At 40.4% G+C, this 22940-nt stretch overlaps 1 protein-coding gene and 1 pseudogene across 1 annotated transcript; one reads left to right on the top strand and one right to left on the bottom strand.

The window, feature by feature from the left end:
• Window positions 1-2791: 2791 nt before the first annotated feature.
• On the bottom strand, window positions 2792-5729 carry LOC150068086 (calbindin pseudogene; annotated as a pseudogene).
• A 104-nt stretch (window positions 5730-5833) lies between these two features.
• Window positions 5834-10080, top strand: LOC150068087 (olfactory receptor 7E178-like). Its single transcript, XM_090339646.1, has 2 exons — window positions 5834-5850; window positions 9135-10080. The coding sequence occupies exons 1-2, from the start codon at window positions 5834-5836 to the stop codon at window positions 10078-10080; spliced, it is 963 nt and encodes a 320-aa protein (XP_090195772.1).
• Window positions 10081-22940: the final 12860 nt, after the last annotated feature.

A 22940-nucleotide genomic window follows, 5' to 3' on the forward strand; every position in this document is an offset into this window, starting at 1 on the left:
CTGCAGCATTCACAGAGCTGTGAATCTAGCTGGAGACTGAGCCTGCAGTGTCAGGCAGGTGTATAAATGGATCTTCAGTTTCTGTGGCTTCTTGTTACCTGGATGGCACCAGGATGCATCACCAGCCTCCTTCCCTGTCCTTGAGAGAGCCTGCTCTTCCCTCTAGCTCTGCATCTGCAGTCTGGCATCAAGGTAAATAACACAAGTTGGAAAACATGTGTAGGATCTTCTTCTCCATGCCTTCAGGGCTGTGATTTCATCTAGGCCTCTAGATTATAAAATGCCATGGAAGTGGTGCTGTGGCTTAAGTGGTAGAGCACTAATCTTGAGCTGAAGAGCTCAGGGACAGTGCCCAGGCCCAGAGTTTAAGGCTCATGACCACCACCACCAACAAAATAATAAAATATAAAACCCCAGGGATGGAGTCATTTTCTGTTGAGTTGTTTGCAAACTTATGTGCAGAAAAAGAGTTTAAAAGAAGTCAAGCACAAAAATAAGTTACAAAGATCCGTACAAATGCCACTAAGGATGATATAAATGGATGGCACCAGAGGATGCCATGTGAAGGTCACAAGATGACAACCCTGCCAAAGGCTATCTACAAATTAAATGCAATGCCACCGGTATCCCAATGTCATTCTTTAATTAAGGAGAGGAAGCAATCACAAATTCATATGGAATAATAAAAGATCTAGATTAGCAAAAACAATCCTTAGTAGAAAGAATAGCATTGGGAGAATATCAGTACAAAACTTCAGTCTTTATTACAGAGCTATAGCAATAAAAACACGCTTGGTACTGGCACAAGAACAAACCTGAGTGAGGATCAGTGGAATAGAACTACCCAGAAATTAACCCACAGGCTTATAGCCACATGCTCTTCAATAACGGAACCAAAAAAAAAATAGAATGGAAGAAAGCCTCTTCAACAAATGGCGCTAGCAGAATTGGTTAGACACTTGTAGGAAACTAAAGTTAGATCCTTATATGTAACCCTACACCAGAATTATTTCCACATAGATCAAAGACCTGGTGGTATAAGCAGTTACCCTGAAAATTTTACAAGAAGGATAGGAGAAACTCTAGGGCTCCTTAGCACAGGTGGAAACTTTCTTCATAAAGACCCAGAAACACAACAATTTAAAGAAAGTTTGGACAAATGACACTGAATTAAACTGCAGAGCTTCTGTATGGCCAAGGACATAGCTAGTAAGTTAAATAGAAAGCTCACAGAATGGGAGAAGATCTTCACTAGCCATACAACAGAGAAGGGACTCATATCTAAAATGTATCTACAGGGGCTGGGAGTTTGGCCTAGTGGTAGAGTGCTTGCCTAGCATGCATGAAGACCCGGGTTCGATTCGTCGGTACCACATACATTGAAAAAAGCCAGAAATGGTGCAGAGGCTCAAGTGGTAGAGCTCTAACCTTGAGAAAGTCCAAGGACAGTGCTCATGCCTTGAGCTCAAGCCGACGACTAGCAAAAAAAAATACATAGGAATGAATGAATAAATAATAAAAAATATTTATTTAAAAAATAAAATATATCTACAGCTGAAAAAATTGAATCTCTCAAAGAAACAACCATCCGATTAAAAGGTGGGCTAAAGACTTAAAGAGAGTCTTCTCTGAAGAAGAAATAAAAATGGCCTATAGACACATGAAGAAATGCTCAACATCTCTGGTCATAAAAGAAATGCAAATCAAAACAACTCTAAGATTCCACCTCACTCCAGTCAGAATGGCCATGATCAAGAAATCTACTAACAACAGATTCTGGCGGGAATGTGGCCAGGAGGGATCACTACTACACTGTTGGTGGGAGTGCAAACTTGTTCAACCACTATGGAAAGCAGTATGGCAGTTCTTCAAAAGACTAAACATAGGTCTCCCCTATAACCCAGCAATGTAACTCCTGGGCATTGACACAAATGTCCATAAGCAAGAGCATACCAAAGCTACCAGCACAAAATGTTCATTGCAGCACTATTTACCATAGCAAAGATATGGAACCAACCCAGATGTCCCTCAGCAGATGAACGGTATTTATACACAATGGAATTTTTTGCTGCCATCAGAAAGAATGACAGCACCCCATTTGTAAGGAAATAGAAAGACTTGGGAAAAAATCATAGTAAGTGAAGTAAGCCAGATCCACAGAAACAGACTCCATGGCTTCCGTCATTTGTAATAATTAATATATATGTAGGGGATTTTCCTAGCAGAGGATCACAGTAGCTCAAAAGCTGTGTGCATATGGCCATATGGGATGAGACTAAGTGAACTCTAGGATAGGGAAACATGAGGTTTATCTTTGTGGTTGTTTTTAATGCACTATATGAAGTTATTTATTTTCTTTCTTTTTACCCCCTCCTTCTAGTTTCTCCCCTGCTGTTTCTGTATCTGACTTTGTTACCTGGTATATTGTATATACGTTTATTTGTTTGTTTGAATCAGGGAAAGGAAGGGGAAAAACAAGATGATGAGACAAAGGATAGTCATCCTTTGTGACCTAGTGTAATGGCAATATTCATAGACAATATTCTGGAAATGAACTTTACAACTTGGGAGGGTGTGGGGAGAGTGAAAGTGGGAGAAAAACATGGGAAGTGGTAACACTGTTTGAGAAGTAATGTACCTACTACCTTGTGCATGTAGCTGCAACGCCTCTATACATCACCCTGACAATAAAATAGAATTAAACAAAACAAAGCTAAATCTTGCCCTATTTGAAGTTGTAGCAGCTGAGTTCTGAGATATGTTAGACCAGGACAAGGCAGTCTCCTTCTTTCTAATCTCGTTCCTCCTCCTGTTTCCCTGGTCCCTTGATCTCCAAGCTGGAGGCCCTCTGCCATTTGACTAACTCCATCCACCATTCCGAAGCCTTCAGGAAAAGGTAACCAGCTGTAGTTTGTGGTGGAGGCATACTGACAAGGACTGGGTACTCCCTTCCTGTCTGTGGGGTCCCTAGACACTTCAGAGGTCTCTTGTGAAACTTTTCACATTTTTTCTTATTTTTTATAATAACAAAAATGGAATATTCATCATTAACTCTGGCAGTAATGATACAGTTCACAGACATTTCTGTCATTGTTCCCTGCTTCTCAATCAAAGGACTTACAGCCATCAACCATTACAACTCAACTACAACCAGGATAGGATATTTTAGCTCCATTGGGAGCTAGAGGAACTGTCACTTAGATGTGGGCCAAGGGAGGTTTGGGAATCTTTGGTTAGATAAGATAGAAATAGAGCTATCTTGCATGCCAATCTCAGTGTGAAATAGAGAATCCACTAAAGTATTGGTGATAGAACATTCAGTCACCAGGATGCTCTGAATCTTGCATTCAAATTTAGTTATATAGTAAAAAATAGGATTGTTAGTCAGGTGCTGGTGGCTGTAATCCTAGCTACTCAGGCGGCTGAGACCTCAGGATCAGCCAGCCCAGGCAGAAAGGTCCATGAGACTCTTACGTCCAACAAACTATTCAGAAAAAGCCAGAAGTGTTGCTGTGGCTCACGTGGTAGAGTGCTAGCCTTGAGCAAAAGCAGCTCAGAGACTATGCCCATGCCCTGATTTCAAGTCTTAGGACTGGCAAAAAGTATAGTTGCTATGAACTAGAAAGAAATGTTTTCAGAGGTTGCAGACAACCATGGTGGAAATGAACAGTTCTACACAGAAAGTCCAGTAACTGTGAAAACCAGACACTAGGATCTTTTCCATCATAAATTTAATTGGAGATGACATACAAGACATGACATAAGACAGCAGTTTATGAGAATTATTATAATTTGACACCTATGAAATTGTTTAGAAAATGAAAAAAACATCATGCTTGCTGACAGTAGATATGTCAGAAATGTCAGTGTCAAGTCACACAGATTTTTTTTGGCTCCTCTGCTGTTGCCATCCCTTGATACCAAATCGACTTGAGGCAACCATTTGATATCAAACGATTAGTAAACTATCTAGGGTTCCTGCTAATGCCTGAAAAAAAAAGCTAATTCCTGAAAAAGCTACAAATGATTCTTTATTGATTTACTGATACTGTGATATTTTAGATATAAAAGGTCATTTCTCTTAATAGCTGGGAATGTAGCTTAGAAATAGTTTATGGAATAGTCAGAGGATTGCCTAAGAATGATGGATTTGTCATGATTATTGTCTCATTCAGTGACAAATGTGCATTTACACATCAGAAGTTAGACTTTTAGAGATTAATTCTGATGAATTACTTGCAAAAATATTAATTTCCAACTGTATACATGGAAATAAGTATATTTGTATATACATATATATACATATGAAAACAAGTATATGTAAGTAACTATACACACACACATACACACAAATATGGAATACCGCTTGATTTTAGCATAAAATCTCCCTTTTCCAATTATATAGTTACAAAAGTTGTACAGTAAAAACAGCATAGAAATGGCCAGGAGTTTGGCCTAGTGGTACAGTGCTTGCCTAGCATGCACGAAGACCCAGGTTTGATTACTCGGTACCATATACATAGAAAAAGTCTGGAAGCGGTGCTGTGGCTCAAGTGGTAGAGCTCTAGCCTAGAGAAAAGTCCAAGGACAGTGCTTAGGCCCTGAACTCAAGCCCCATGACTCACAAAAATACCCCCAACATTGAAACAAGTGGAAAAAATATGCCACACATCTTGGATAATTATCTATATGCAGTGAAATTTACAGATATAGAAGAAAATACAGCATACTCCTCTACAGTGAACATTATTTTTTTAGGTACAATGTATTCCTAGCTTGTGGTTGTGGTCATCAGCCCTAGTTGTTTTCAGAAGAGAGAACAAGAGTTAGTCAGTCTGATACAGCTTCTTGACAAAGCCATTTTTTTGCCAATCCCAGGCTTTAACTGAGGGCTTGAGCACTGTCCTTGGACTTTCTCCAGGCTAGAGCTCTACCACTTGAACCACAGCACCACTTCCAGATTTTTCTATGTATGTGGTACTGTGGAATCGAATCTAGGTCCTCATGCATGCCAGGCAAGCACTCTACCACTAGGCCAAACTCCTGACCCATTATGACCTTCTTGAATGTTGCAATATTATTAGTATACAGATTCTGTTTATTCTTATCACAGAGATCTTTCAGTAAAGCCTCCAGTTCATTTTCATCTGTGTATTCATTGTGATCCTGCTTAGAGAATTGGTTATAGAAGTCAAAAGCCTTGTTGCGCTGTCTCACACATATTTTGACTCCCTGAAATTTAAGAAAATCCACTTATAATGGTAGAAACCTGGCCATGTCAGTCAGTTCTAACTTCCCATCATCATTTGAACCAGTTCTAGCATTAGCTCTGTGTACTCAGCTAGTTCTGTGTCAGCAACTGTTTCCTTTTTGTAGCAGGTTCTTTGGAAAGCTCTTCATCTCCTCAGTTTCTATGAAGACTCCAAGTCTTCATTAATTTCTCATAGGACTTCAGTTGCTGGCACTGGAAGAGCAACAGGAAATTCTCTTCTGTGGGTAACACATGAACCCACTCCACAATTCCTGTTTTATCAAATTGATCCACACAAGTTTTCACCTCCATAGCCATTCAGAAAAGTTTTCTCCTCAGGTGATAATTCCAATCCAGCCTTCTTCAGTGCCTGCAAGAGCTCCTGGATCAAGTTGTGTAGTTGTTTTCTGTCCAAGAAAACACTTCTGCCAGCATCAAAATGGAGTCAGATGTTGAAAAACTGTGAGGTTGTGATGAGGGGTTATGGCAAGGGAGGTTTTACCATTACACAACATTAGTGTGTTTGTGTGTGTGTGTGTGTGTGTGTGTGTGTGTGTATAATTGTTTCCATGTGAGAAGGTCATGGTGAAGGTCTCAATGTAACACATCTGTGTAGATGGGCAATAAATTTTAATCCAAGTTACTCCTTCCACTGACCTCACCTACTCATTTTTCCACATATTTTTATTGTAATTAATAGAAATGTTTCATTATATTCACCAGTTAGAAGGTGAATTACTTCACAAACATTGATACCCTTTCTCATGTCTTGATCCTATTTCCCTCCCTCTACCCCTGCCCCTCATCTTTTTTCTCCCCTTCCCTATCCTATTTCAAATAGCCAAATAAGAATATATACAATATATCAGATAACAAGGTGAAATACTGTAACAATATGAAATAACCAAGGGACATAGTACATCAAGGAAAACAATCACTTCTTATATACCACCTACTCATTTATAATAGACACCTTAATATCTACACCTCATGTTTTCATGCGTAAATATTGAGTATTATTACTATACTCACTCGCTGCTCCCTTTTTTTCCTTTTGTTCCATCCCTTCCTGGTAGCTCCCTATTCAAGGCACCGATATTCAAGACATTTCTTTGGCTAAATTATCCCAGAAGTGTTCAGAGGGTTTACAATATGGAATTGCATTGCTGCATGTTCTAACAATTGGCCTTTCATGTGGTCCTGTCATGTATGCACAGAATGGACAAGCTTTGCTTAAGAAGAGCCTAAAACTAGTGTTTTGGACACTTCTCCCCTTCATTGATGCTGCTGAGTCCACTGAGATTTGGATGCTTTGGACCAATTTGTGTAATTGTGTGAGCTCTGTGAATTGAGAGTCCAAGACCATAGGAGAGACCATTATCAGACAGCTCCATAAATATGTCCAAGCCCGTGTCCTGCCTCTGGAATTTCTCCTATGTCTCCATATTCATAATGAATTATGAGGAGTAGGCAGATCGCATTAGACTGCAGGATTGGGGAGACCTTTTGATCTGTACTTGATAGTCATGACCCAAGAGAGAAGCAGCTCTACCCAGTAAGTAGAGAGCACCACCGCACTGACCATGCCAGCATGCTTTCTCTAACTTTCCTGGTGACTGAGAGGTGCCCTTTCTTTAGGGGAAACACATCCTTGTATCCTTAACTAGAGAGTGGGACAATTGTAAGTATTTCGCCATTTTGATGATAAGTAATGGGAAATGTGAAGGTTATGTCTTCTTTGGGGGAAGGTTATAGAATTAAGAGTTAAGATCTGAGTTAAGATCTATTTCGGTGTTTTGGTTGTGGTGTAGTCTGCAAAGTTATGTTATAGAATAGAGCTGAACACACCGTTCTTAGGTAGGTTGTGTAAAAATGGTGAAAAAAAACACAAAAAGGGACTCTTGAATCTCTCTTCCTGTCATTTTTTGACACAGAATATGCAGTTTTGGAAAGGATGCCTTGTAAAGATCTTAGAAAGCAGCCAATGGAAGCCTGAATGTTTCTAATATCTAGGAAGAAGATATTGATTTGTTTTCTTGGAAGAAAGGACCATCACTTTGAATTTACTGTGGAGAAGGCACTAGGACAGATAGATGGCAGAACAGAAGGAATACAGCCACTAGATATAGACTACCATTGTCCACGTCCCTGGAAAGACTTGCTAAGATATATATTTCTAAAATCCTGGAATTAACACACAGAGAGGCACCTATCAGGTCTTGATTTATTATACAAATGCAAGGAGTTAAAAAGTGGAAACAAGAGGATTATCTTGTGTGATTGTTGTTCTTAATGTACTATGTTATTTCTCTTAACTTTTTTTCTGCCTTTATGGTTAATCTCATATTGTTACTGTTTTTGACTCTGTTACCTAGTATATTATATATGTATATATATGTTTATTTGTTTATTTGAAATACTAAAGGGAAGGGGAGAAAACAATATAATTGGGAAGGGGTAGGGGAGGGAATCGGGGACAAAAACGTGAGCAGGGGAATCAATGTGTGAGAAGTAATGCACCTACTACCTGACAAATGTAACTGTAACCCCTCTATACATTATACTAACAATAAAAAAGTACAAAAAATCTATATTTTTACTCCCAGTGCTGGTGGTTCATACATTATGTTAGCTACACAGAACACTGCGTTCTGAGGATAGAGATTCAAAGCCAGGCTGAAGAGCAAAATCTGTGAGACTCTGATCTCACAAAAAGTGAATTTGGGACTCAAGTGGAGGAATGTTACCCTTGGGCATGAAAAACTCAGCAATATTGCCCAGATCTAGATTTCAATTCCTAGGACTGGCACGCATGTATGCATGTATGCATGCACACATGCACACACACACACACACACACACACACACACACACACACACACACACACACACACACACATACACACCAGAAAGAAAACCAAAATAGAAATTAGAAAGTCCAGCAATGATAATTCTCCAGGGAGAATTTTATTTTCTAATGTTCAATTGTGTCAAATTAGATTTAGAACAGTCAGGCCTCTATATTTTACAAAGCCTTTGTAAATACCATATGTCTAGAATTTTTTCTCATTCACTACTCACTACTTCACTATTTCCTTATGATAAAATAAAGCTTATATGACTTTATATGTTGGATAAAAAGAAATTTCCTCAAAAGGTGATTGCTCTGGATTATCTTTTTTTTGTCATGGGGCTTGAACTCTGGGTCTGGGCACTCTTTCTGGACTCTTCAGCTCAAGACTACCACCATACACCTTTGCCTGGGTGCTGACCCTGAGATCTTCAGTTCAAGGCTATTGTCTTTCCCCTGGAGTCACAGTGCCACTTCCCGCTTTCTAGTGATTAATTGGAGATAAGAGTCTCACATTCTTTAGTGCCAGGGCTTTCTTTGAACCGTAATCCTCAGATCTCAGCCTCCTGAGTAGCTAGGATTGCAGGGATGAGCCACCACGACCAGCTTATGGATTTTTTAAAAAGAAGAGTCAGTAAAGGGCCAGGAGTTTGGTTTAGTGGTAGAGTGATTGCATAGCATGCATGAAGATCAGGATTGGAGTCCTCAGTACCACATACTTAGGAAAAGATAGAAGTGGTGCTGTGGCTCAAGTGGTAGAGCTCTAGCCTTGAGAAAGCCCAAGGACAGTACTCATGCTCTGAGTTCAAGGGCCAGCACTGGTAAAGAAAAAGAATATTGTAATATTCTACCATAGTTTAGAATGAATACATAAAATGGAGTAAATGAAAGAGAAGAAATCAAGGATGATTGGGGTTGTGACAACTAACAATATGATCGATGGGATATAGTCATGAACAATGAATACTTAAATTCAAAATGATTGAAGAATTCTGAGTTCTTCATTAATTATTGCTTTCATTATACATCAAGGTGTCTAATAAACATTAGGCTGAAGAATGAAACTCGCATCTCAGAATTTTATCTCTTGGGACTCTCAGATGACCCTGAGCTACAACCCACACTGTTTGGGCTGTTCCTGTCCATGTATCTGATCACAGTGCTCGGAAATCTGCTCATCATCCTGGCCGTCACTACTGACCCCCACCTCCACACTCCCATGTACTTCTTCCTCTCCATTCTGTCTTGGTCTGACATCTGCTTCACCTCCACCACCATCCCCAAGATGCTGGTGGACATCCAGACTCACAGCAGAGACATCTCCTTTGCAGGCTGCCTCACCCAGATGTCTGTTTTTCTCATTTTTGGCTGCATGGTTGTTATGCTTCTGACTGCAATGGCCTATGACCGCTTTGTGGCCATCTGTCACCCTCTGAATTACCCTCTCATCATGAACCCTCATCTCTGTGTCTCCTTGGTTCTGCTGTCACTTTTTGCCAGCTTCTTGGAAGGAGAGGTGCATGTGTGGATGGCATTACAGATGACCGATTTCAAGGAATTGGAAATCCCAAGTTTCTTCTGTGACCCCTCTCAAGTCCTGGGTCTTTCCTGTAAGGTCACATTCACAGATGATTTTTTTAAATACATTTTTGGTACCATATACTGTTTCCTTCCTATCTTAGGGATCCTTTTCTCTTACTACAAGATCATTTCTTCAGTGCTGAGAATGCCCTCTTCAAGCGGGAAGTCCAAAGCCTTCTCCACATGTGGCTTTCACCTGTCCGTGGTCTGCTTATTCTTTGGGACAGCATTGGGTGTCTACTTTGAGTCAGCTGTGTCACATTCTCCCAGAGGCAGTGCTGTGTCCTCAGTAATGTACACAGTGGTCACTCCTCTCTTGATCCCCTTCATCTACAGCCTGAGGAACAGGGACCTCAAAAGAGCCCTGAGCAGGTTGTACAAACCAGGAGCTGACTAGGAGATCTATGAATATTGTGGTTTTACAGAAGCAAGAACTTTTAGCCTGTAGACCTATAAGTCCTTTCTGTCTGCACATATTGTTTGTTTGGATTCATTTGTACAGTTCTTGACCAAGTAGCACTGGAAGAAGATTGGAGCCAAGTCGATGGGCATTTATGAAGGAGGAGCTCATTTTTTTTAATGTATGAAATTTTAGTTTGTAAAGATGATGAGTGTCTAGAAGGTCAGTCTACAAACTGAATTTTACAGTTGTTGAGATGTAAAGTTTTTATTATATAAATTTTCTTTATATATTCCTGTCTACTTTTCTTTTCTTTTTTTGGTTTTCATAATACTGAGGTTTGAACAGGGCTTTCTGATTGCTAACCAAATGGTGTGCCATCTATCTTTTTTTAAAATAGTTATTTTATAGATGAGATCAACTGCTTTGCTAGCCACAGTCTGGCCAGATCTAGAGATCCCAGCCCTCTGTATATCTCTGATTAAAGGTGTGAGCCTCTAGCTCTTGGTTAATAAAAGTGAGGTGGATGCTTTTTTGGTTATGTTATTTATGTGCACTATTTCTAGGACTTGAACTAAGGGTCAAGAAAATGTCCTTGTGCTTTTTGCTCATGGCTAGCACTCTACCACTTGTACCACAGTTCCACTTTTGTGTGTGTGTGTGTGTGTGTGTGTGTGTGTGTGTGTGTGTGTGTATGTGTGTGTTTATAACTCTTGTTAGGAAAATGTATACATAAGCTGTATAACAGGGCAGAAAATTTACTGATGCACATAACCAGCAAAGTGAATAAGAATAACTTGTTCCTTTGAAAAATTCCTCAAGATAAAGTGAGAAGGACACTTTTCAGAGAGAAAACCCCAAATCAACATCACTACTCCAGCCAAGGGAAGAGACTTCAGTGGAAGCCATTTCCACTTAGCCTTGATATACACACATTAGCACCACGCTGGGACACTAGGCAGTAGGATTCTCCAACCTGTGTGTGTGTGTGTGTGTGTGTGTGTGCATGTGTGTGTGCGTATGTGTGTGTTGTGCGTGTGTGTGTATGTGTGCGTGTGTGTGTGCGTGTGTGTGTGCGTGCATGTGTATGTATGTGTGCATGTGTGTGTTGTGTGTGTGCATGTGCATGTGTTGTGTGTGTGTTTGTGTGTGTGCCTGTGTGTGTTGTGTGTGTATGTGTGTATGTGTGTGTTGTGTGTGTGTATGTGTGTGTGCGTGTGTGCTTGTGTGTGTGTTGAGTTTGTGTGTGTTTGTGTGTGTGCATGTGTGTGTTGTGTGTGTTATGTGTGCATGTGTGTATATGTGTGTACGTGTTTGTGTGTTGTGTGTGTGTTGTGTGTGTATGTGCGTGTGTGTGCATATGTGTGTTGTGTGTGTGTGTGTTGTGTGTGTGTGTGCACACTTGGCGTTGAACCAGGACCTGGGTACTTTTCTTGAACTTTAGTGCTCTTGGCTGGATGGACATTACAACTTGAGTCACAGCTCCATTTCTGGGCGTTTCATGATCCTTTGGAGGTGAAAGTATCACAGATTCTCCTACCTGAGCTGTCTTTGAACCCTAATCCTCAGAGCTCACTCTCCTGAGTGGCTAGGATTACAGGAGTGAGCCGCAGGCACCTGGTGCACCTAGCTTGTCATCTTAAGGTCTGGCCATCATTCAAAGTCCTAAAACAATTAGCATGAATTACAAACAAGAGCCACTAGCATCTAGCTTTAAACCAAATATATTACTTGTCAAAACTCAGTCCTAGGGGCTGGGAGTTTGGCCTAGTGGTAGAGTGCTTGCCTAGCCTACACAAAGACCTGGGCTCAATTCTTCAGTATCATATACATAGAAAAAATTGAGAAGTGGTTCTGTGGTTCAAGCGATAGAGATCTGGCCTTGAGAAAGCCCAAGGACCGTGCTCAGGCACTGAGTTCAAGGCCCAGGACTCTCTCTCTCTCTCTCTCTCTCTCTCTCTCTCTCTCTCTCTCTCTCTCTCTCTCTCTCTCTCTCTCTCTCTCACACACACACACACACACACACACACACACACACACACACACACAAAATACCTCAGTCTTGGCCTCATGGTTCCCACATACAATCTTTGATACTCTGGAATAGAGATTGAGAGATTGAAGTCTAGCCAACCAGTTCCCAACCAATGAACTAATGTAGTGGCAGCATTTACTCAAATCCAATTTTACAAGGCTCAGGTTAGTTCAGGCTGGTGGCTTATGCCTGTACTCCTAGCTACTTAAGAGGGTGGGATCTGAAGATAAGATTCAATACCAGCATGGGAAGGAAAGCCCCTGAGCCTCTTACCGAAATTAACCAGCAGAACACTGGAAGTGGTGCTGTGGCTCAAATTGGTAGATGGCTAGTCCTGATCAAGACTGCTGAGACTCATTGCCCAGCCCTCAAGTTCAAGCCCCATGAACAATTAAAAAAAGAAGCATGGGTGTGTGAATCTGAATGTGAATCTCCAGGTAAAATATGGAGACCCTATTTAAAGCTACAAGGAAATCTGTAGTTGAAGAAGGAAATTGCTAACTTTGAGTGAAAACGTTAAGGTACCATGCCCAGACCCTGAGTACAAGCCCTAGTACTGGTTCAAATTTTAGACAGACTTCTATATTGGCCTGGGACCATTTTAGTTTCAAATTGCTCTGTGTGCTAGCATCATCTGCAATAACCTCATCATTTCTATGATGATAGAATGCTTTTTTAAAGAAAAATGTAAACTCCAACAGTAACTACATACTTCATTTCTCCCATTTTTATCAAGCATTTTGAGAGCTGATGTAGAAATATAGGCATATTGTGTATGTACTGCAAGTTTAACGTTACAGGCTAAAAGTCATTTCCACAAAGCCAACCACTGAGCATTTTGGTATATATGGGAGATAAATATTAATTTTCCTCCATATACATGTTAAAATAGTTTGATCCCCAATCTTAAAATGATTGTCCTAAGAGATGTGTTTGACATAATAGACATAATTGATAGGGACTGCTTATTTTTACATTCTCATTCAAAATAAGTATCTTTTTAAAAATATTTTTATTGTAATTAATAAAAGGGTTATATGGTATTTGCCAGATAGAAGGTGCAGTAATTCACATACATTGATAGCCTTTCACATGTCTTGGTACCCATTGCCCTCCCCCCCCCAACCCCCCGTCTTGGTTTTCCCCCCTTCCCTATCAAATTTCAAATAACCAAATACAAATAAATTCAATATATCAGGCAACAAAGTGAGATACTGTAACAATACGAGATACCCAAGGGACAGCAAAAGAGATGAGAGATAACATAGTACATTAAGGACAACAGTCATTCATTATATGGCTTTTGTTTCAATATCCTGGAGGTCCTTTCATTTAGCGTCATACTGTATGGCCTTATGTATCAAGGTTTTGTTCTATTGTAGATCGCTGCTAGGAGAGCCCAAGGTTTCTACTGATTATGACAAATGAGGGAAATCATTGAGCTTATGTTCCTTTGCATCTGGCTTAATTCACTTAATATGAATTTTTCTTTTTTTTCCCATCATAGATTTTTTTATTGTAATTAGTGAACGGGTTACATGGTATTTGTCAGATAGAAGGCGCATTAATTCACATACATTGATACCCTTTCACATGTCTTGGTACCCATTATCCTCCCCCCCAACCCGTCTTGGTTTTCCCCCCTTCCCTATCAAATTTCAAATAACCAAAAACACATAAATTCAATATATCAGATAACAAAGTGAGATACTATAACAATATGAGATAACCAACGGACAGCAAAGGAGATGAGAAACAACATAGTACATTAAGGACAACCATCATTCGTTATATGGCTTTTGTTTCAATATCCTGGAGGTCCTTTCAATTAGCTTCATACTATATGGCCTTATGTATCAAGATTTTGCTCTATTGCAGATCTCTGGTAGTAGAGCCCAAGGTTTCTACTGATTATGACGAATGAGGGAAACCATTGAGCCTAAGTTCCTTTGAGTCTGGCTTACTTCACTTAATATGATTTTTTCTAAGTCTTTCCATTTCCTAACAAATGGTTCAATGTCCTTCTTTCTGACAGCAGCATAGAATTCCATTGTGTACAAATACCACAACTTGTTGATCCACTCATCAACTGAGGGACATCTAGGTTGGTTCCATATCTTTGCAATGGTGAATAGTGCTGCCATGAACATTTTTGTGCTAGTGGATTTGGTATTTCCTTGTTCCTGGATGGTTGGGTAAATGCCAAGTAGTGGAATTGCTGGGTCATAGGGGAGTTTGGCCTTTTGAGGCACTGCCACACTGCTTTCCATAGTGGTTGAATGAGTTTGCACTCCCACCAACAGTGTAGTAGTGATCCCTCCTGGCCACATCCCCTCCAGCATCTGTTATTATTTGTTTTCCTGATCCTGGCCATTCTAACCAAAGTGAGGTGGAATCTTAGAGTTGTTTTGATTTGCATTTCTTTTATTACCAGATCTCCCGTCCCGCTGGTTCAGCTATTCATGAGACCCGAGGAGGCACCTCCTAAGAGAAGAAAACCAATGGGGGAAAGAGAGGAAAGAGACCAGGTGCATAAAGAAAGACAGAGACAATCTGAGTCGGGTCAAGGTCTCATTTATGAAAAGTAAAGCAAGGTTTATATACCCTGAGTGTAAGAAGGGAGTATAGAGGGGGGGGATGGAGAGTTTTTGTGATAACAAGAACGGGAAGTCTCAAGGTTAGGGGTGGGTCAGGCTGTTCTTTTGGCCATTGTGCTAACCCAAGCAACAACCTGCGGTTATTCCGAGAAGTATTTTGTGCAGATGACTCAACCAGATGCGATTTGCTCAAGGCTAGAGGGTCTTTGTTTTGTTCCGTTTAACTCCTTGGTCTCTGACAACCAGAGGTGTTGAGCATTTCTTCATGTGTGTATAGGCCCAGCTCCCACCCACCCACCAGGCTCCTCTCCCAGGCTACTCGATCTGGAGAGTGGAGGGCACTGGGACCCTGCCTTAAAATCTTTAAAAAGAAAAAAATATCACAGAATGGATTCTATATAAGTGGAGATGGAGGATTTCCAGTGCAGTGTCATATGGTGTTGGAGATTTTGAGGACAGGCTGATGACGGGCTTTCCTACCATCATGCACCCTGATTTGCAGAACTCAGAATCACAAAAATTGATTCAAAGCTTTCAATCGACTCACTAACATCTATGGAGGGGTAGAAAAATAAAAAAGGATGTCCAAAATAATAGATTTTAGCCTTGTCGTCTGGTAAACAAAGGTTCCAAATATTGTGTCAAAGGACAGCATCTAAAATATGGCTAATTGGGACCAGGAGTTTTGGTGGTAGAGTATTTGCGTGGCAAGCAGAAAGACCCAGGTTTGATTCCTCGGTACAACTTGCACAGAAAAAAATGGAAGTGGTGCTGTGCCTCAAGTAGACTTGAGCTCTAGCCTTGAGGAAGTCCAAGGACAGTGTCCAGACCCTGTATTCAAGTCCCAGGTCTGGCAAAAAATATGGTTAATTATAGGATATACAGGAGTGCAATTCCAAGTTGTAAGTCTTTTGAGTAGTCCCCCGAATATTTATCAACAGAAATATCCTCACTATCAGTGTCCTGAGTGGGATTCCATTAAGAGGTACAGGAATGAATGGAAACAAACAATTGTGGGAGAATGCAGTCATACTACTCAATGTTCATGTGTGTAAGAAAGGAAATTTGGATGTTTTTTGGGGCTTGGGGGTCATGGTGCTTGAACTCTGGCCTGGGTCCTGTCCCTGAGCACTTCAGGTCAAGGTTACTGCCCTACCGCAGGACCTGGGTGCTCTCCCTGACCTCTTCAGCTCAAGGATAGTGCCCTACCCTTGAGCCACAGTTCTGTTTCCAGATTTCTAAGAATTAATTGTAGATAAGAATCTCTGGGCTTTGTTTTGCCTGGCTGGCTTTGAACAAGATCCTCAGACCTCTGCCCTCTGAGTAGCTAAGATTAAAGGTGTGAATATACATTATACAAGGGTGTGGACATATTAATTTGAAATATCTTTCTACAAAGAAGTCAAGATAAAAGTTTGGAAGAGAGAAGGTAGCTTAGTCCTATTATTAAATTATATATACTTCAACTATCATCAGTGATTTTGGTGAAATGCAAACTTTTATAAAATTGTACCAGTTAACTATATGGGGAGAGCCAATCACACAAGTGACATGAAAGTGACATCAGCAAACATTCATCTCCCCATAGTTCATAATAATACATGATCAGCCACACCCTGATATTATTTATATTGTCATTTGATATGTCTCAAACACGTTCTGTAAATCAATGAACCTTCTGCAATGTAAGATAGCTTATGTATTCATTTTACAACCAAGTCAAAAATAATGTTTGTTTATTGTTTCCCTGATGTAAAACACTTTTAGCTGTGCACCTGTGCTTCACACCAAGAATCCTAGCTACTCAGGAGGCAGAGACCTGAGAATTTCTGTTTCAAAGCCATCCAGGGCTGGGAAGTACATCAAAATTTTATGTCCAATTAAGCACATACACACAACCCCCCCCCACACAGCAAGAACTCAAGCTATGGCTCAAGAAGTAGAACAATAGCCCTGAGCAAAAAAGCTCAGGGAAAGTGTCCAGATCCTAAGTTCAAACTCCAGGTCTGGTACAAACAACGAAGCAAAGAGGCAAGCAAACAACAACAAAAATCATCCACCTTGCTTTTATGAGCCAGCAGTTAGAGGCTCACCTCTGAGATATAAGCATCCAGCCAGACCTGTGCATTAAAAAGTCCTAGATCCTATCTATAAATTAATAAAAACAAAAAAGGAGGTTGTACATAATTTGCCAAGAAATCACAGAGCCCTGAGTTCAAACACCAGTGCTACCAAAATCAAAATGATCTGTTTCTGTCCACTTTTTAAAAAAATTATCTTTTTGTTTTTATTATTAAAAAAAGTAGGAAGTGGGGCTGGGAGGGTAGCCTAGTTTTAGAGTGCTCACCTCCCATGCACAAAGCCCTGGATTCAAGTCCTTTAGTACCACATCCATAGAAAAAGATGGAGGTGGCAGTGTGGCTCAAATGGCAGAGTACTAACCTTGAGTAAAAAGTGTCTACGGACAGTGCCAAGGCCCCGAGTTCAAGGCCCAGGACTGACAAAAAATGCAAATCAATAAACCTTGAGATTTGTTGTGATTTTTGGTCCTTATTAAGAAAGTTTCGACCTGTGCCAAAGAAGCCTTCTTGTAAAATTTTCAGAGAGTCAGCTTTTACCTCCAGTTCTTTCATCCATTTCGAGTTAATTCTAGTGCATATTGACAAAGAAGGATCCAACTTTAGTTTTCTGCAGGTGCTTAACCAGTTCTGCCAGCACAACTTGTTGAAGAGGCTGTCTTTCTTCCATTCTATTTTTTTGGCTCCCTTGTCAAAGATTAGGTGGCCATAGGTCTGTGGTTTAATATCTGGGTCCTCAGTTCTATTCCATTGGTCTTCAGGCCTGTTCTTGTGCCAGTACCAAGCTGTTTTGAGAATTATAGCCCTGTAATAGAGTCTAAAGTTTGGAACTGAAATTTCTCCAGGGCTGTCCTTTCTGCTAAGAAGTGTTTTTGCTATACAGGGTCTTTTATTATTCCATATGAAATTTTGAATTGCCTCTTCTATTTCTTTAAAGAATGCCATTGGGATATTGATGGGTATTGCGATGAATTTGTAGATAGCCCTTGGCAAGATTGTCATTTTCACAATGTTGATTCTTCCAATCCAGGAGCATGGGAGGTTTTTTCATTTCCTTAGTTCTGCTTTAATTTCCTTTTTCAGGGTTTTAAAGTATTCATCAAAAAGGTCCTTTACATTCTTAGTTAAGCTAATTCCTAGATACTTTATTTTCTTTGAGGCTATGGTGAAAGGAGTTGCTTTCCTGATTATTGCCTCGTTCCTCTCACTGTTGGCGTAAAGGAAAGCAGTTGATTTTTGAGGGTTAATTTTATACCCTGCTATCCTTTCAAAGTTTTGAATCAGCTCAAGTATCTTGGGAGTAGAGTCTATAGGATTCTTTAAATACAGAATCATGTCATCTGCAAAGAGGGATAGTTTTATTTCCTCTTTCCCTACTTGGATTCCCTTTATGCTGGCTTCTTGCCTTATTGCACTTGCTAGGAATTCTAATACTATGTTAAAGAGGAGTGGAGAGAGTGGGCATCCTTGTCTCATTCCTGATTTTAGAGGGAATGGCTTTAGATTTTCACCATTAAGTGTAATACTAGCAGTGGGTTTGTTATACACAGCCTTTATTACATTGAGGAATGTTCCATGGATTCCTAGTTTCTCCAGAGCTTTATGGTAAAGGAAATAGCTAGTAAATTAATTCGGAAGCCTACAGAGTGGGAGAAGATCTTCACCAACCAAACAACGGACAAAGGCCTCATATCTAAAATATATCAACAACTCAAAACATTGAATCACTCCAAAACTAATCTCCAAAGTAACAACCATCCCATTAAAAAATGGGCCAAAGACTTAAAGAGAGTCTTCTCTGAACAAGAAACAAATAGTGCCTATAGACACATGAAGAAATGCTCAACATCTCTGGTCATAAAAGAAATGCAAATCAAAACAACTCTAAGATTCCACCTCACTCCGGTTAGAATGGCCAGGATCAGGAAAACGAATAATAACTGATGCTGGAGGGGATGTGGCTAGGAGGGATCACTACTACACTGTTGGTGGGAGTACAAACTCATTCAACCACTATGGAAAGCAGTATGGCAGTGCTTCAAAAGGCTAAACAGACAATTCCCCTATGACCCAGCAATTCCACTACTTGGCATTTACCCAACCATCCAGCATCTAGGGCATACTAAATCCACTAGCACAACAATGTTCATTGCAGCACTATTCACCATAGCAAAGATATGGAACCAACCTAGATGTCCCTCAGTTGATGAGTGGATCAACAAGTTATGGTATTTGTACAGAATGGAATTCTATGCTGCTGTTAGACAAAAACAACATCGACCCATTTGTTAGGAAATGGAAAGACTTAGAAAAAATCATATTAAGTGAAGTAAGCCAGACTCAAAGGAACTTAGGCTCAATGGTTTCCCTCATTTGTCATAATAAGTAGAAACCTTGGGCTCTGCTAACAGAGATCTGCAATAGAGCAAAACCTTGATACATAAGGCCATGTAGTATGAAGCTAATTGAAAGGACCCCCAGGTCTCTCATCTCCTTTGCTGTCCCTTGGGTATCTCATATTGTTACAGTATCTCACTTTGTTGCCTGATATATTGAATTTCTTTGTATTTGGTTATTTGAAATTTGGTAGGGAAGGGGGGAAAACCAAGACGGGGGGACGGTGGCGGGGAGGGGAAAGGGTACCAAGACATGTGAAAGGGTATCAATGTATGTGAATTAATACACCTTCTATCAGGCAAATATCATGTAACCCTTTTATTAATTACAATAAAAAATTTAAAAAAATACCTTGAGATTCCACCAAACCTCAGTTAGATGACCATTATGAAGAAAACTGGTAATCACAGATGCTGGTGGGGATGTGGTCAGAAGGCGACATTCCTATGTTGTTGGTAAAATTTCTGAAAAGCTATGGAGATTCCTCAAAAGACTGAACAGAGAGTCCCTGTGACCCAGCATTCCCACTCTGAGCCATTTGATGAAAATGCACTGCAAGCATTTCTCCACTGCAACTGCCAGTACCACCATTTTCCTTGAAGCATTGTTTACTTATCCAAGATATGCAATCAACCGAGATACCCCTCAGTGGATGAATGGATCAAGAAAATGTGGTCTATATGGACAATGAAATTCTATACTCACATCAGAAAAAATGATATTGTACAGTTTGTAAGGGAATAGGCAGATCTGTAAAATTAATACCCAACTTCTCAACACTTCACCTGTATTGTATTTGTAATATCAGGGTTTGTATTGTAATGATAACCTTAAATCACGGAATGTTTTCTGTATGCATTTGGGGTGGGAAGACAAGGAAATATTTGAATAAATGTTTATATGAATAATAAAACAAAATAAATTGGACAAAATATAAACTTTGAAGATGGAATCATGATGTTTCTGAAGATGTATGGTATGGATAGAGAACAATGAAAATTTATTAAAAGTCACCCCAGTTTGGAGATCAATTATAAGGATTGTGAAAAGTCCATGCTACCTGTCCATCAGATAAGCATAGGTGATAGACGTTTTAGTGTATTAATCATCTGGATAGACAAAGAATCTTGAACCTAGCATGGATTTCCTTTATGTCATCTCAGCTCTCTCTTTGAAATGTCCACAGAGACTTGGTCATTGATGTGCTCAATTTGGCTAATTGGGAGCTGTGGGCCTCAATCCTCCAAGGCCATCTAGAAGTGGAGGGAAGCCTGTGTTCCCTGCCCTTCACTCTCCTGTCTGCAGGACCCTGCTCCTCCATCTCCTTCCTCCTTGTCAGTATCCCCCAGCTCTGCTTCCATGGTGTCTTCACATCCACCCTGATGCCAGAGGCTGAACTGGTGCTGCACAGCAGGTCTGGGGTCCTCAGATCTGTCCACCTAGGTCATGGCTGAAGAGAGAGGTGGCTTAAGTGAGTGAGTGCTGAGGGTGGATGTCTGAGAAGGGCTTTGGAAGTGTGTTTTGTGGATCATGAGGACAGCTTGACTGAGAGGATGATGATGATGATGATGATGATGATGATGATGATGGTGATGCTGATAACGATGAGAAGGAGGAAGAGGAGGAGGAGATGTACGGTGATGATGCTTCTACTGCTACTGCTACTGTTAGTGACAAGAACACCACACAACAATGATCCACGGTTGACATGTTACCCTGTGCTCGCTTCTGAGCTCAGTTTTATGTCAGTTTTTCTCATTTCATATGCTTCAACTTCCTCCCTGTGTGTTTGTGTGTGTGTATGCATGCCTGCACTGATTTCAGATTTTTTACCCATGGCCTGCAAGATATCCTTAAGGTGTTTTGATCAAAGTTGGCCCTTTACCACCCAAGCCATAGCTCGTACCATTTCCAGCTGTTTTGGTGGTTCCTCGGAGGTAAGAGTCTTACTGACATTCTTGCTCAGGCTGACTGGGAACTGCCTTCCTCAGATCTCACAATTGCAGGCAGGAGCCACTGGAACCCGGAAGGGATACACACACACACACACACACACACACACACACACACACACACACACATATATATATATATTAAGTAGCTGTTTTTGCTTTCTGATGTTCATTTTTATTAATCTGCAGCTTAAGTAATCCAGGAGTTGACACCCTCAGAATCCTCTCCTACTCCTCACACTTTACTCACTTTGGGTATAGCTGCACTGACATGTTGATCATTGCATGTTGATGAGTGACATCTAACAGCCATGTCTGAGAGAACACAAGTGTTCTTTGTCTCTGAGCCTGACTTACTCTCCTCAATAGCACATTTCCAGGTCCACCCATTTTCCTGCAAATGCCATAATACCAGAATAGGCAAGTACAGGGGGACCAGAAGTAGATTTGTGTCTGCCTGGGGTTGCAGTGAAATACGGAGTGACTGTTCAGGGGTCTGGATTTCTTCTCAGAATGGTAAAATTCGACTATGTTAATAGCTGCATTATAAGTGATGGAACTGTATCCTTTAGATGATTCTTATGAGAATGATCTTCAATGAATCTGTTCTTGACTCAAGACATGAGTAAGCTGTAGTATCATATCAACATGCTCTAGCTCACATTTCTGTTCTGTTTTTGGATTTCGTAAAAATTAATTTAGTTAAGTACATTACTATCCCTTCTCCCTTTTCAATTTCATTTTGTTGCCAGGATAATGTACAGAGGAGTTACAGTTACATACGTAATCTAATGAGTACATTTCTTGTTGGACACTGTTAAGCCCACCCATGTTTTTCTCTCACTTTCCCTCTGTCCACATCCCCAGTTGTAGAGTGCATTTTCAACACATGGTCTTGTGTGTGTTACTGTTACATGGGGTTAGCCTTTGTCTTTTGTCTCACCATTTTGTTCTTTTGCTTCCCTTTCCTAATTCAAGTACATATATATATATATTTATACAATTCACCAGGTACCAAAATCAGATTCAGTGACAAGAAGGGAAAAATCATAATGGGGGGAGGCATTAGAAATAAGAAATACCTTCACATGCTATATTAAAATCATGAAGAAAACCCTCTTGTTTCCATATCCTGGAGTTCATTGACCTTAGCATCATCCTATATGGTCATACGCACATGGATTTGAGCTATTGTGATCCTCTACTTGGAAAATCCTAGACATGTACTAATTATCACAAATGAGGGAAACCATGCAGCCTACGGTTCTTTGGGTCTGTCTCGCTTCACATAATATGATTATTCCAGGCCTTTCCATTTCCTTATGAATGGGTTGATGCCATTCTTTCTCATGGTTCATAGAATTCAGTTATGTATATGAAGCAAATTTTCTTGATCTGTTAATTGATTGAGGGGCTTCTCGGTTGGTTCCATATCTTAGCTATGGTGAGTGACCGTGATGCTGAGTGACCGTGGCTGTGGTGGTAGATTTACTGGGGCCTTGTTTATGGACATTTGGGTAGATGCCCACAAATGGGATTGCTTGGTCACAGGGAAGCTGTATGTTTAGCCCTTTGAGGACTCTCCATACTGCTCTCTACAGTGGCTCAACACACTTACACTCCAACCAACAGTGTAGTAGTGTTCCCTTCTGGACCCATACCTACCAGCATCTGCTGTTATTACATGTCTTGATCATGGCCATTCTAACTGGAGTGAGGTGGAATCTCAAAGTTGTTTTGATTTGTATTTATTTTATAGCCAGAGATGGAGAGCATCTCTTCATGTGTCTACTGGCTA

This window comes from Megascapheus bottae, chromosome 1, assembly GCF_031878675.1.
Source record: "Megascapheus bottae isolate mThoBot1 chromosome 1, mThoBot2.hap1, whole genome shotgun sequence".
NCBI classification, from domain to species: domain Eukaryota; kingdom Metazoa; phylum Chordata; class Mammalia; order Rodentia; family Geomyidae; genus Megascapheus; species Megascapheus bottae.